This window comes from Anneissia japonica, unplaced genomic scaffold (genome assembly GCF_011630105.1).
Source record: "Anneissia japonica isolate Jap-2015-1 unplaced genomic scaffold, ASM1163010v1 scaffold1537_len634075_cov158, whole genome shotgun sequence".
Taxonomy (NCBI): Eukaryota; Metazoa; Echinodermata; class Crinoidea; order Comatulida; family Comatulidae; genus Anneissia; species Anneissia japonica.
Window position 1 is genome coordinate 310,150 of NW_022723531.1, and position 12,692 is coordinate 322,841.

The 12,692-nt window shown below is 34.7% G+C and overlaps 1 protein-coding gene, 1 long non-coding RNA gene and 2 other non-coding genes across 4 annotated transcripts; 1 reads left to right on the forward strand and 3 right to left on the reverse strand.

Moving 5' to 3' along the window:
* Positions 1-335: 335 nt before the first annotated feature.
* On the reverse strand, positions 336-442 carry LOC117112269. The gene has a single exon (XR_004446005.1). It is a non-coding gene; the product is annotated as a U6 spliceosomal RNA (small nuclear RNA).
* Positions 443-2,261: 1,819 nt separating this feature from the next.
* On the reverse strand, positions 2,262-2,368 carry LOC117112270. The gene has a single exon (XR_004446006.1). It is a non-coding gene; the product is annotated as a U6 spliceosomal RNA (small nuclear RNA).
* A 464-nt stretch (positions 2,369-2,832) lies between these two features.
* Positions 2,833-5,114, reverse strand: LOC117112240. The gene is made up of 3 exons (XR_004445999.1): positions 4,892-5,114; positions 3,780-3,835; positions 2,833-2,942 (listed from the first exon to the last, which is right to left on the reverse strand). It is a non-coding gene; the product is annotated as an uncharacterized LOC117112240 (long non-coding RNA).
* A 3,603-nt stretch (positions 5,115-8,717) lies between these two features.
* On the forward strand, positions 8,718-11,818 carry LOC117112245 (vicilin-like seed storage protein At2g18540). The gene is made up of 3 exons (XM_033255317.1): positions 8,718-8,832; positions 9,651-9,725; positions 10,723-11,818. Exons 1-3 carry the CDS (start codon positions 8,813-8,815, stop codon positions 11,708-11,710), a joined length of 1,083 nt encoding a protein of 360 aa, XP_033111208.1. The 5' UTR covers positions 8,718-8,812; the 3' UTR covers positions 11,711-11,818.
* The last annotated feature ends 874 nt before the right edge of the window (positions 11,819-12,692 follow it).

Consider the following 12,692-nt stretch of genomic DNA (forward strand, 5'->3'; position numbering starts at 1 on the left):
ACCCCTGTGAAATCTCGGAAAGTTTTACAAGGATTTGCTTTCATACTCATCCAAACCTGGTTACAACTTGTTACAAGTTGTTAATATTTGCAAAATAGCATCAGTGTGAAATGGGTATTATTTGACAAAAAAACCCATCAGAAAGTTTATTTTAAAATAGAGGGCGTATTAAAATTATCAGAAATATTGATAGCGCTACAATTTTGTGCGTATCGTTGAGTAACGCATCTGGTATATATTGCGATTTTAGATGTTTATCTAAAGATAGTCCTTTTTCACTAAGAAAAATCATAAAAAATTAATTTGTACAAATTTTTCGAAGGGGCGTGGGCGAAAAAAATATGGAACGCTTCACGATTTTGCGTGTCATCCTTGCGCAGGGGCCATGCTAATCTTCTCTGTATCGTTCCAATTTTAGTATATGTACTGCCGAAGCAAGTACATTTATAGCGAGAAATATTATTTTTATATAGCCGCAAACATTTACAAGTTCTACCGTTGCGCGGTGTTGAATACTGTCTCTTATACACATCTAGATGTGTATAAGAGATCGATGTTGAGTGATTGACAGTCATTGATTGATGCTGACTGATTGATTGATAGATAAATTGATGAGGATTGACTGATTATGATTCATAATCAGTGACTAATAGATCTATTTTAATGGTGATTAATGAATGTTGATTGATGGATGAATGTTGGACAGTGATCGACGTTGATTGATTGACAGTCATTGATTGATATTGATTGTTTGATAGATAAATTGATGGTGATTGATTGATTGTGATTCATAATCAGTGACTGATGGATGTTGATTTTAATGTTGATTATGGGATGGATGTTGATGGATGGTGATTGATGGATGGTGAATGGCGATTGACAGACAGTGATTGGTGGATGGTGATGCTAATGAAGGAGAGTTTATTGTATTAAACAGATGATTGGCGTTTTACCCAGCTAACAATTTTAAATTGACATAAATAATAATGCAGTTTAGTTTTTTAAAAGGGGTTTTTTTTCCAGAACCATAAGTAAATTTTCTGACAATGCAAACCTTGCAACATTTGTAAGCATATTTTCTAACATAACCTAACAGCCACATTTGTGAACATTCTGTGTTTGCTGACTGTAGCCAGTAATATGTACTCAATTCTGTGCATCATCTACATGAAACACAATTAACATATGTAGCAATGCTCAATGAAAGGTAAAAATTCTACTTTTAGTCTTTTCACACTAGCAGAAAATATTACAACTTTTAACAATTATTAACAAGTTGTAACAAGTTTGATATTCCGAGATTTTTGGTTCGTTTCACATATGCACTTTTAAACCATGAGAAATCTCGGGAAAACTCGGAAGAATAATGACTAGGCCTAGGGTAGTACTAGTAGGCCTAGGCTAGTTGTAGGTTGTCCGAATTACATATCAACTACTAAACTAGGCCTGGTACCGAATTAACAAGATTATAATTATTCCATGGTCCTTAGCCTTCGGAGAGTAAAACGAATTCAACTCTTGGCTCGCTTGCTGTAGTCGAGCTAGCGGGAAACATAGGCCTAGGCTAGCTAGGCGCAGTCAGGCCGCCGGCCAGTAGCTCACAATTGTTGTTAGAGGCAACCAGTGCGACAAGCATCATAATGATTCGCTGTTGGCGTATTTTACGAAGCCTCGTGATTGTTTCTACATCAGACATGTGAAATTTAGCGAGATTTCTTTTGATTTTAGCTCTAGGCCTATTAACAAATGGTAGTAATGTTGATACGTTTTCCATCGCTGCCGCCATTCGTTCGAACTAAAAAAAAAACAACACAGCCCGCGAAAAGGTCAAAATATGGACATAAAGCATGCGCAACAACAACTTGGAAGATTTCGGGGAAAAAACAGGCCTCGCGATGGTCTGTTTTTGTTCCGAGATAACTCAGGGGACCCCTGTGAAATCTCAGAAAGTTTTACAAGGATTTGCTTTCATACTCATCCAAACCTGGCCTAGTTGTTACAAGTTGTTAATATTTGCAAAATAGCATCAGTGTGAAATGGGTATTATTTGACAAAAAAACCCATCAGAAAGTTTATTTTAAAATAGAGGGCGTATTAAAATTATCAGAAATATTGATAGCGCTACAATTTTGTGCGTATCGTTGAGTAACGCATCTGGTATATATTGCGATTTTAGATGTTTATCTAAAGATAGTCCTTTTTCACTAAGAAAAATCATAAAAAATTAATTTGTACAAATTTTTCGAAGGGGCGTGGGCGAAAAAAATATGGAACGCTTCACGATTTTGCGTGTCATCCTTGCGCAGGGGCCATGCTAATCTTCTCTGTATCGTTCCAATTTTAGTATATGTACTGCCGAAGCAAGTACATTTATAGCGAGAAATATTATTTTTATATAGCCGCAAACATTTACAAGTTCTACCGTTGCGCGGTGTTGAATATAAGGGCAATATTTGTCTGTAATAACTAATAAAAACCAAAGTTCCTTTCAGTATACTTCTACTAAATAAATAATTAAGAAATAAAATAGTTAGATATAAAAACAAAAATATTTAAAATTTTATTATATTTTATAATAGGTTTAATATAAAGTACATCAAACATTATGTTAATATTGTGGCAAGCGCATTAAAGTACGGACACCTATTTCATTTATTTGGGCCTTACTTAGTTCAGGATTATTTAGAGTTTGCTAATACTTATCACCAAATCAAAATAAAAATCTAATATGTGTGTACCTGTTATTGAAGCGTTTATTAAAAATAAACAATATATTATTATTAATAATTGTTTAGTATTAATATTACCTATGCATAATAATGGAATATCCTTCTGGGAATGCATTTTTGGCCACAGAGGGCGCTAGACATAGTATCTGGATTTTCAATGTATGGTTATCAGTTTCCTCTTCATATGAAACAGCTTTCGAAAATGCCAAGCAGCTGTAAAATAAAAGTTGCAAAGTAATCACATTACCTTTGACTTAATGGAACTTTATAAAAAAAATGTGTTCTTTTTAAAAGAAACGATTATCCAATTAAATAATGCTAAAGGTCACAATAAATCACAATTTGATGGGAACAAACATTTAATTTTAAGCATGGAAAAAATATATAAGCTTTAATTCAGTTCAGTGCATAATTTATCAATGAAGAAAAATATTTATGGACCTAAAAAAGATATCTGCAATTTAATACAACTATAAATATGCCATTAATAATTAATGAATAACTGTCAACAATAGGGCCTATAAATGTATAGAATGGAATAGCCTGCTTGAGATTCTGGCAGTAGAGGGCGCTATACGGTCACTAAATGGCAGTATTACAAGAGAGGCTGTAATATTTTTACTCACAACTGTAAGTTGATTCCAATAAATGATTTATCATCATAATGTGGAAATATCAATTGAAAAGTCAATTTCCTTGTTTTGTTCTTTGATGCTAATTTTGGCAAGGCAAGCCCCCATTTGTAGAGAAGTCTCCAGGCACTTATTAGAAGTCTTTAAAAAAAGTATAAACACAATTGACTTTAGTTGAGCTCAATAAAATTTTCAATTTTATTCAATAAAACCTCCAAAAATCATAAAGAAAAATGATAAAATACAGTATTAAAATAGAATTATAAGTGAATTACATCATAAACAATATAAGTAAAATCAAACTAATGGATAACAAATATAAGAGATTCACTTGAAAAAATATTTAAAAAATTTAAAAGGTCTTATGAAAATTAAAATTATATTTTAGACAAAAATCAGAAAAAAAAGGCAACCCTACCTGTATGAATGCCTTGGCCAGTGGTGGAGAGAAAGCACTTAATATGGTGCCTGTTACTAATCATAAAACAAATTAATTTTTTTATCACAGAAAAAAACAAGTCATAATTTACATAGAACCTGTTATGAAACAGTCACAAAATTAAAATATTTGATCTTGTCATCAAGGTATTGAATATTATATGCAAATATGTGATAAATGAGGATATTATTTCTTTTCCCTCAAAAATATTGAATAATATTATGCAATAACAGAGGAAAAAAAACATTATGAACTGTGGAATTTTAGCTTTAAAAAGATTTTTATTTACATTGGAATCAGATATTAGAATTTTGGCTTGAACAATTATGACTATCCTTAAAATCACATTAAAATCTCAGATAGCTAATAAAATTTGAATGCGCTAAATATGCTTTACCTGTCTACCGCCCTCTACGATCATATCAAGTACAGTTACACTAATCTGTCATCTGTGTTTTCACATGGGAATAACAAGATGGTTGTTTGCAAATAACATTGGAATTTTAACCTTCACAACGTTGACCATTGTGGCAAGTCACAAAACTCAAGAAAACTATTAAATGATGATTATTTTAAAACCCGACGACAGTATGGGTGAAAATTCATTCCTTCTCAACAAGAACAACCGAATCAGCCGGCACCAATCACTCAAAAAAAAAAACCCGTACCCTAAAAATAAAATGATTCTACAATAAACCGACACTAGCAATGTAGGCCTATACTTTCATTTCACTCTCAGGGTCTCAGTGCCTAAAGGTGAAGTTATTAACTGGTAGTTACATTATCATGCCTTGGAGTTAACTGCCTGGAATATGAGTCGAGCATCATCATCTTTGCATGTCGTTTTGTCGTCGTCGGGCGGGTTGGCTAGCTGGGTCATGTCTCCACGAGTCCCACCACCACTATCTCGTCAACACATGATACAGTACTAACATTTTGAACGGCCTAATAAGTACGGCAACTGGTGGTAGGCCTATCGAAAACATATTCGGTGAATGTGTTTAGGTTCACTGAAATAAGAAGGTTTCTTTATAAAATGTACTGACTAGGGCCTATTTCATTAACCAACAAGAATACAAATTAAAACTTACATCCAACGTGATCCACGCACCACCTGGAAATGGCCAATAATAGGCCTACTGTATTTCGCCCTCGACTCGTCTGTCGTCTGCATATCTTCTTGGCAGCATCCAAGCCACTACTCCGTGATTGGTTTATGTGTGTTACCACAGACCCTTATCAAATTGACAGCCAATCAAACTAACTGTGTCCTAGAAAACAACAAATGTGGGTGGAAGGGCTGACCACTCGTAGTAAAAGCAGTGGTAATGTTTTTGTTGTTTTTTTTAATTAAAAAAAAAATACCAGCAGAAAACAGATGATCACATGGTTATTATGGCTAATGATTAATAATAAAAATAATTTCGTTATTGTTCGTCCAAATTAATTTATTCAGCTTATTGTAAATATAGAATATTTGGTTTGTATTGTTTTTCATCAAGGAGGTGTTAAGCTTAGATTAGTTTTATTTAACTATACCTTATCACCTTTTGTCAATATGTTATTATTATAAATATTGTTGTTGACAATAAAGTTGAACTATAATTAGCACCCCCTAACTAAACTTAAAAGACAAAATAATTGTTGTCAAAAATTATATAAGTATACAAGGCAGTAGAGTGGGTGTAACTTTTATAATGATTATTTAAGTGAGTAATATGTAGTACTGTACTATTTTTATATATTACACTGGGTTACTTACCTTGCCGGCTAAATTTTGCACTCAAGACAGATAGGTGCAACGGAAATTTTGAATGCAGTACTACAGAGACATGGTTACTGAAATGCATTTTATTAACTTGAGAAAACGGTCTCTAAATATAATCCAATGTTTGCCTGTTTTAGGGTCGGGTCCACCAGATTTCTCATATTTTTCGTTAAAAGGGTCAATTTTTTAAGAAAATGGGTTCAGATTATTCATATTTTTGCATAAAATGTGACAACTTTTATGAAAATCGGTCCTCATTATTAAAATTTACGCGTAAAGTGCAGGTCCACCCTGATATTGTCCCACACTGTTTGAAATTCCCGGCTACAGCATTGCATAGGAGTAACACCCTACCCCCAGACCAAGTCTATGCGACCCCTCTTCGAACTGAAAACAGACCAGTTTTTTTTGTGTGTTTTTTTTTGCGTTAATAGGCGCTTTAAAATGTGTATGATTATTATTATTTATTACACTCAAGCCCCATCGACCACGACTTGTCGGATCAAGATGAAAATTCTTAATTTGTTCTGAGACCTCTCAGAACAGTTAAAACGCGGTTCTTTGCCCCTAAAATCCAACATTTGCTACTGACCAGGCCCTGCAAACCCTGTCTCTTATACACATCTAGATGTGTATAAGAGACAGTTATAAATGTATACAAATACATATATATATATATTTATCGTTGGAGAGTTTCCTCCCGAGATTCCTGCAAGGAGGCCTTTTCAGGCCTAAATAATTAATCCCAAAGCAAATTATTGGTAAATACATAACTTTGAGCCTACAATAGCCCCCCTAAATGCGTTAGTGTGGAAATATATAACCGACCAAGCCAGGATCCGAAGGAAAACATCTTGTTGACTGATTTTTCTATAGACACAAAAAGCATTGACGAAAAATCGAAAGCCGCGGTTAATGACAGATAGATTTTTTAATATTTAAAGACTGGGGGAAAAGGGGGCGTAACCACCCTTGTTTGCACCGCTCCCAGTTTTTAAATATTTAAAGATGAGTTCTACAACATAATTTTGTTTTTCCTCCGGAGCATGGCCTTAGGTAACATCCTATTTGAGTCAGGACTCGCAACTCTTTCAAGACATAAAGCAGACCTCCTTTAACAATTAACTTAATCAGTCGCCACTGTGGCTAAGGGACGTATCCAGGGGGGAGCCGTGGGAGCCGCGGCTCCCCCCCCCCCCCTTTGTACACAGTGTTAAAATTTTAAAGCTTATTTTTGAGCCAATACAAATTCTTTCCTGGGATCACTCAAAGTGAATACTTCTAAACATGTCAATATGCATCAGTACACGTTATATATAGGCCTAATAGAACACATAGGCCTAAGCGTGATTAAAAAAAAAATCTTAAATCCATAAATCTCAGGCCAGGTCTTTTAAGATAGAAATGTGATACTGTGGTTTAATTTCGTTTTTATCCTTTTGCAAGTTTCTTTAAATGTTTGTTTAATAATACTACTACTAATAGTAATAATAATAATAATAATAATAATAATAATAATAATAATAATAATAATAATAATAATAATAATAATAATAATAATAATAATGATAACAATGATGATGATGACGATAGAAATAATTGATAATAATATTAATAGCAATAAAAAGTGAAGAAAATTGTGCTAAATGCGAAAAAAAAGTTGTGATTTGTTTATCATAGTATAGTATATAGTTAAAGCTTAGCAAGCTATAATTAGGCCTAAGTTGTTCTGGATATTAAGTAGATCCCTGATAAAAAATCATGAGAAATTTGTTGGCGTTTCATTATTTTGACTATAATGGTAATGTGATGATGATGAATTTTACTATATAAAAGTGTCCTTTCCGGCCATCTCGAGAGGTACTATTTTCTCAAATTTTCTCACCTCAGCCCCAGCCATGGTGGGGCTGAGGTGGTTGTGAAATCACGTTTTTGAAGTAGGCCTATTTAAAGTACATACTCAAGGACAATGTTTTAAGCTTTGTTTTATATGATATATCACACACACATTAATAAGATCTCTATGGTTGTCATTTTTTGTGATTATGACTATTTTGGATAAAGAATGTTTTGAGCAGAGGTGGATTCAGCCCCCCCCCCCCTTCATTTTTTTAAGGAAAAAAAAGAAAAATATATTCAAATTGTGCGAGTGTAATTTCCGGCCATCTAGAAATGCCCTAATCATAAATTTTCTTACCTCAGCCCCAACCATGGTGGGGCTGAGGTGGGTGGTTCCTCGGTCTGTGAAAGTCCCTCCCTGGTTCACCTCTCTTTCGAATTCCTGGATCTGCCACTGTTGATTTATTATATATTATAATTATTATATATTATAATTATTTTTGCGCTTATTTATAATGCGTCTATTGCAATTTTCACTTTATTCTCTCAAACAGTCCTAAGAACGTTCAGAGTGCGCTACTTCACAGGGGGTTCACCCCCTTGACCCCGCCGGGGTCCTACGTAATTCTCATAACGGCGCATAACGGCTTCCCCCCCGCCTTTCAAAATCCTGGCTACGAATTGCGTGTGTCACTTCAATTTCAGAGTTCACCATTACGATAATAATATTATTATTCCTACTGTCTGCACTGTATTTACGTTTTGTTGGAATAAAATCGCCATCGTCCTCGGAATTCATTTTCATCATTTCTGGGGAAGTCTCGCATGTAAGCATGTATGCATTAAGTGATAGAGCGATCGAGCGTGTCGAACGATTTGTGGTAATACAATTCATAAAACCTTGCTGTTTGTGACCGCTAAGAAGTGACTACCAGCCTAAAGAAGACAGCTTTATGCTTAATAATAATGTACAGTAGCTACCCCTTAGTCATATTTTTCTTACATTCATAACGTACACAGTACGTACATTCATGCTATGTACTCAACGTGGACGTGAAACCTTTTAATAGGCCTATCTTTAATTAGTGCAATTTTAGGTGCTTTTATTTTTGTTCATCTGAAAATAAAATTTGAATGATACCGCCGTAATATATACGCAATTTGCATAAACACAAAAACATTAAAGAAATAATTAGGCTATTTGACACTCTATCGACCGGACCACACAGAGGAGAGTTTGAATAGTTTTATGTTTTCAAAACCCTTTTTGGATTGTTGTTGGGAATGAGTCGATTGATGATAAACTAGACTCAGCTGGCTGGATCATCGCGACCGACGGCAATCCGACGGACGTAATGAAGAAAGTAGTTTTATTATAATTATCGATTGTTCTGAATCTATAGAAATGGCTGAAGATATTGAAAGGTTGGATGATTATGTGTCAATTTTATTTCTCTACTACATAGTTATTTGTAGACTGCCGTGTACTGTATGAACTAGTCAACTCTGTTGCTAGCCTAGCTGGGCATCCCAGGCCAACACCGCCGGTTGTGGTCCCGTGCGTGGCCTAATCTAGTTTGTGACAGGCCTAGGCTAGGATTAGCCTACTGGCGTATACTGTCTACTTGTAGGCCTAGGCAGAGGGGTTTTACCCCTAAACTCTTATCTTCCATTTTATGAGGCCTACCAACCAATGCCCAGCAAGCCTTATTTCATGGTTTAAAATTATACTTAGGCCTCTAGGCTAGCACAAATTTATGATAGTAATTTTAATGAGCTGGTCACACACTGACTGGTCTGACCTGGAATTGGATTTGAATAATATAGTTTAAAAGCACTAAAATTGCACTAATTAAAGATAGGCCTAATTAAAAGGTGTCATGTCCACGTTGAGTACCATACATGGCCTAAATTATTTATTAAAAATAGGTTATCCATTATTTTATTTACACCAGGGATACTGGCAATTAATTGACATGGATGGAAATTCAAAACAAATAATTATTATGTTGACATGAAGTTTTAAAAAACTGTTCTCACAACATAAAAAATGAAAATTGTTTACTTGGAATTATTATTAATAATTAGTAACGAAAGAAAAAAAGTTGGGGCCTACACACAATAAAAAACCATTTAACTGATATCAAATTCTTCCAGTAAATTTCAGTTTTGTTGCTGAAAACTACCTTATGACAAGTTTATGTAAAAAAAAATCATTGTTTTATTGTGTTATTACTCTGCAGGCTAGCAATGGAAGAGCTTCTACGAGAAACTAAACGTGCGAAAGAGAGAGCTGATGTAATGGGTGCTATGGGATGGTAAGTGATGTCTTACAGCCAACTTCAATACAATGGTTTTTTTCTGCTAAGCCCTGGAAATTGTTGTTAAATTGACCACGTAAACATACTGTATCATGATTAAATGTCCCGGAGGCATTTTTTAGGGAGAAATATTTTTAAAATTTATAAACTGTTGGGCTATAAATTATAGTGTACAGATCAATTGTTGTACAGATAACATAGTAGATGTTTCCCATCGACCATCTTGGATTTTGCCATCTCAAGAGTGTAAAAAAATTAGTGGCCTCATTCCCCATTTTTCAAAATACAGTATTAGGATGAGAAATTTTTTAGTTTTTACTTGGCCTAAACAACAAAATGATAATTTCACATGCTGGCAATATTTCTAATCCTAGTGAATGTATTTTTTTTCCCAGTATGCCTTTCTTTCATCTAATACCGTGTAGAGTACCACAGTCGTGTGATCACAATGCCAATCGGCGCTCTCTGTTGTCAACAGACGTAGGTTGCCGTCCATTACGCCTGAATGACTGCATAGGCTTTCTGAAATAGGCATTTTAAAATCTAATATTTTACCATCAAAATGTACTAAAAACACAAAAGCTCACATTCTATTAGTTATCGAACACACATTTAATCATCAGTTAAAATTTACAAAGAAAAAGTAATATACAACATCTTAATAATTACGTTAGAAATTGCGATCAATAGTTTGTCAGTGGAAAAAATGGCGCCCGGTTGAACACATTTTGCAACGATAGCAACGGAGTAGTATCACGCGGTATCGTGACGTAGCACTGTAGTACTCTATGCCTTTCTTTATGTATACACATTTTAACTATTATAATAATTAAAAACCCATTATTTTTGTTGCTACAAACCTCATTTAGTCAACTGAATTTTACTTCTCTAAACCAGATTTCTATTGGTTCATGATGAATATGAATGGTTTAACATAATATTTATTACATGTTTAATATTCAGCAATACTGTTATGTATGTTTATATTTTGTAGGAAAAAGGGCATTGCATCTGCTAACAAGACTTTCTTAGCGAACACCTTAGTGAGTACCCTACGAGATTACCGACACTTGGACAGAGACAGGAAGCGCTCTTTGAGAAAGCCATCCCCAGAAGACAGAAAGAATGGTCAGCAACAAATGACAGAATCGGGAAAAAATGAATCACGTCGGGGTCTTTCACCAGATGCTGACAAGATCTCTGAGACAAGTGAATTTGATAGTAGAAGTCGTAGAAACAAGAGATTGGAATCGCCAGACAGGAAACATAAGAAGTGGAATTCTGCGTCCATCGATAGAAGAAGTCGAATAAAAGGGGCATCGTCGGAGCGCGAGAGAAAAGATTCGTTTAGTAAATCATCTTTAGAAAATGAGAAATATGATGTTAAAAGGACTGATGCCCAGAAATTAGACAAAAGAGAAAACAAGCGAAGAGAATCCTCAGAAACGCATGTGAAAAGTGACAGGAAGACTACAGTTGATGTAGACTTCAGAAAATCGAAAAAAAAGGATACGTCTTTTGATAGTAATATATATATTAGTGACCTTGCTAGCATACCCTTGCCAGTAGAAAATGATACTAAGAAGGTAGTTCCAACAAAGGCAGAGAGACCAGATGATTTAACAGTACCAGTAACAAAAAATGAAATTACAAGCAAGCGGACTAAAAAAGAAGAGCATACAAAGGATGTTGAAAAGGAAATATTGAAATCCGAAAAGGAAACTGAGGATTATATTGGAAGAAGTGATTCCAAAATACCTCACATCGATGATGAAAAAAATGCCCAAACAAGGGCAAAATATCATGGAGACGTTAATAAGAAAGAAGGAAAGGTAGCTGAAGTTAAAGGATCTAAAAGTATTGTACACAAGTCCAAGCGAATAAAAACTGATAAAGAAAAGGATAGGCAAAAACGAAAACGAAGAAAAGATAGAGGCAGACATCACCACAAGCATAAAAAACGCAAGAAGGACCACAATTAGTTTTTAATTAAAGCTCTGTCCACACTATCAATTTTCTTTGACAAAAAACTGTTGTATGCCCATATATCGTCGCTCACATCATGAACTAACACAATCAAAGTAGATTGTGTTAGTTCGTAAAACCACAGTAGCGCGTCAAAACGTGAGCGTATTGGTTGTCAAGTAATTTTGTATTCTTTACCACTCAAAAAGTCCTTAACAACAACAGCGCGTATTTTGATGCGCTTTTTTGATTTCACGTACTAACACAGTTGAATTTAATTGTGTTAGTTCGTGATGTGAGCGACGATATATTCATGATGTGCCCATATATAGTCATGATGTGCCTATATATGGTCATGATGTGCCCATATATGGTCGTGATGTGCCTATATATGGTCATGATGTGCCCATATATAGTTATGATGTGCCTATATATGGTCATGATGTGCCCATATATAGTCATGATGTGCCTATATATGGTCATGTAGACTTGCCTCAAGTCTCTTATTTTTATTATTTTTCTCATTCTGGACAGCGCCACCAACAAGAAAGTTAATTTAGAGACAGCGACTTGTAAAACACTGAAATCAGGCACCAGGATGCCAAAAGAATGACGTAATCTTATATTCCGTATTTGGATAAATGGGCGGACCGAAATAAACTATTTTAACCAATCAAATGTTCACATTTTTGGAGCCACGAAACTGAGTCACATGCGTCGACTAGTGAGGCATGACTAAATTTAAATAGTCCTTTCCCTAATAAAATATTTAGAATAGACCCTAGTAAGACTAATTTTTGCAATGGCGAAAACAATTAAGCTTAGACTAGATGGCATACCATACAAAAACAACAAAACTTTAACTTTCCAGGAGGATGGCTCAGGCCTCTTGAGTCAGAAGTAGTAGGCCTAGCCTAGTAGAGGCTTCTTACTTACAGAGGCCTACTTTTTAAACAATATTCTACCGTAAAGGCCTAAATCTGTGTAGCAGCTAGCGGT

Coding starts and splice junctions, on each gene's coding strand:
- LOC117112245 (XM_033255317.1), top strand. CDS start 8,813: ATGGCTGAAGATATTGAAAG. Junction 8,833..9,650: donor ATGGCTGAAGATATTGAAAG/GTTGGATGATTA, acceptor ATTACTCTGCAG/GCTAGCAATGGAAGAGCTTC. Junction 9,726..10,722: donor GTAATGGGTGCTATGGGATG/GTAAGTGATGTC, acceptor TATATTTTGTAG/GAAAAAGGGCATTGCATCTG.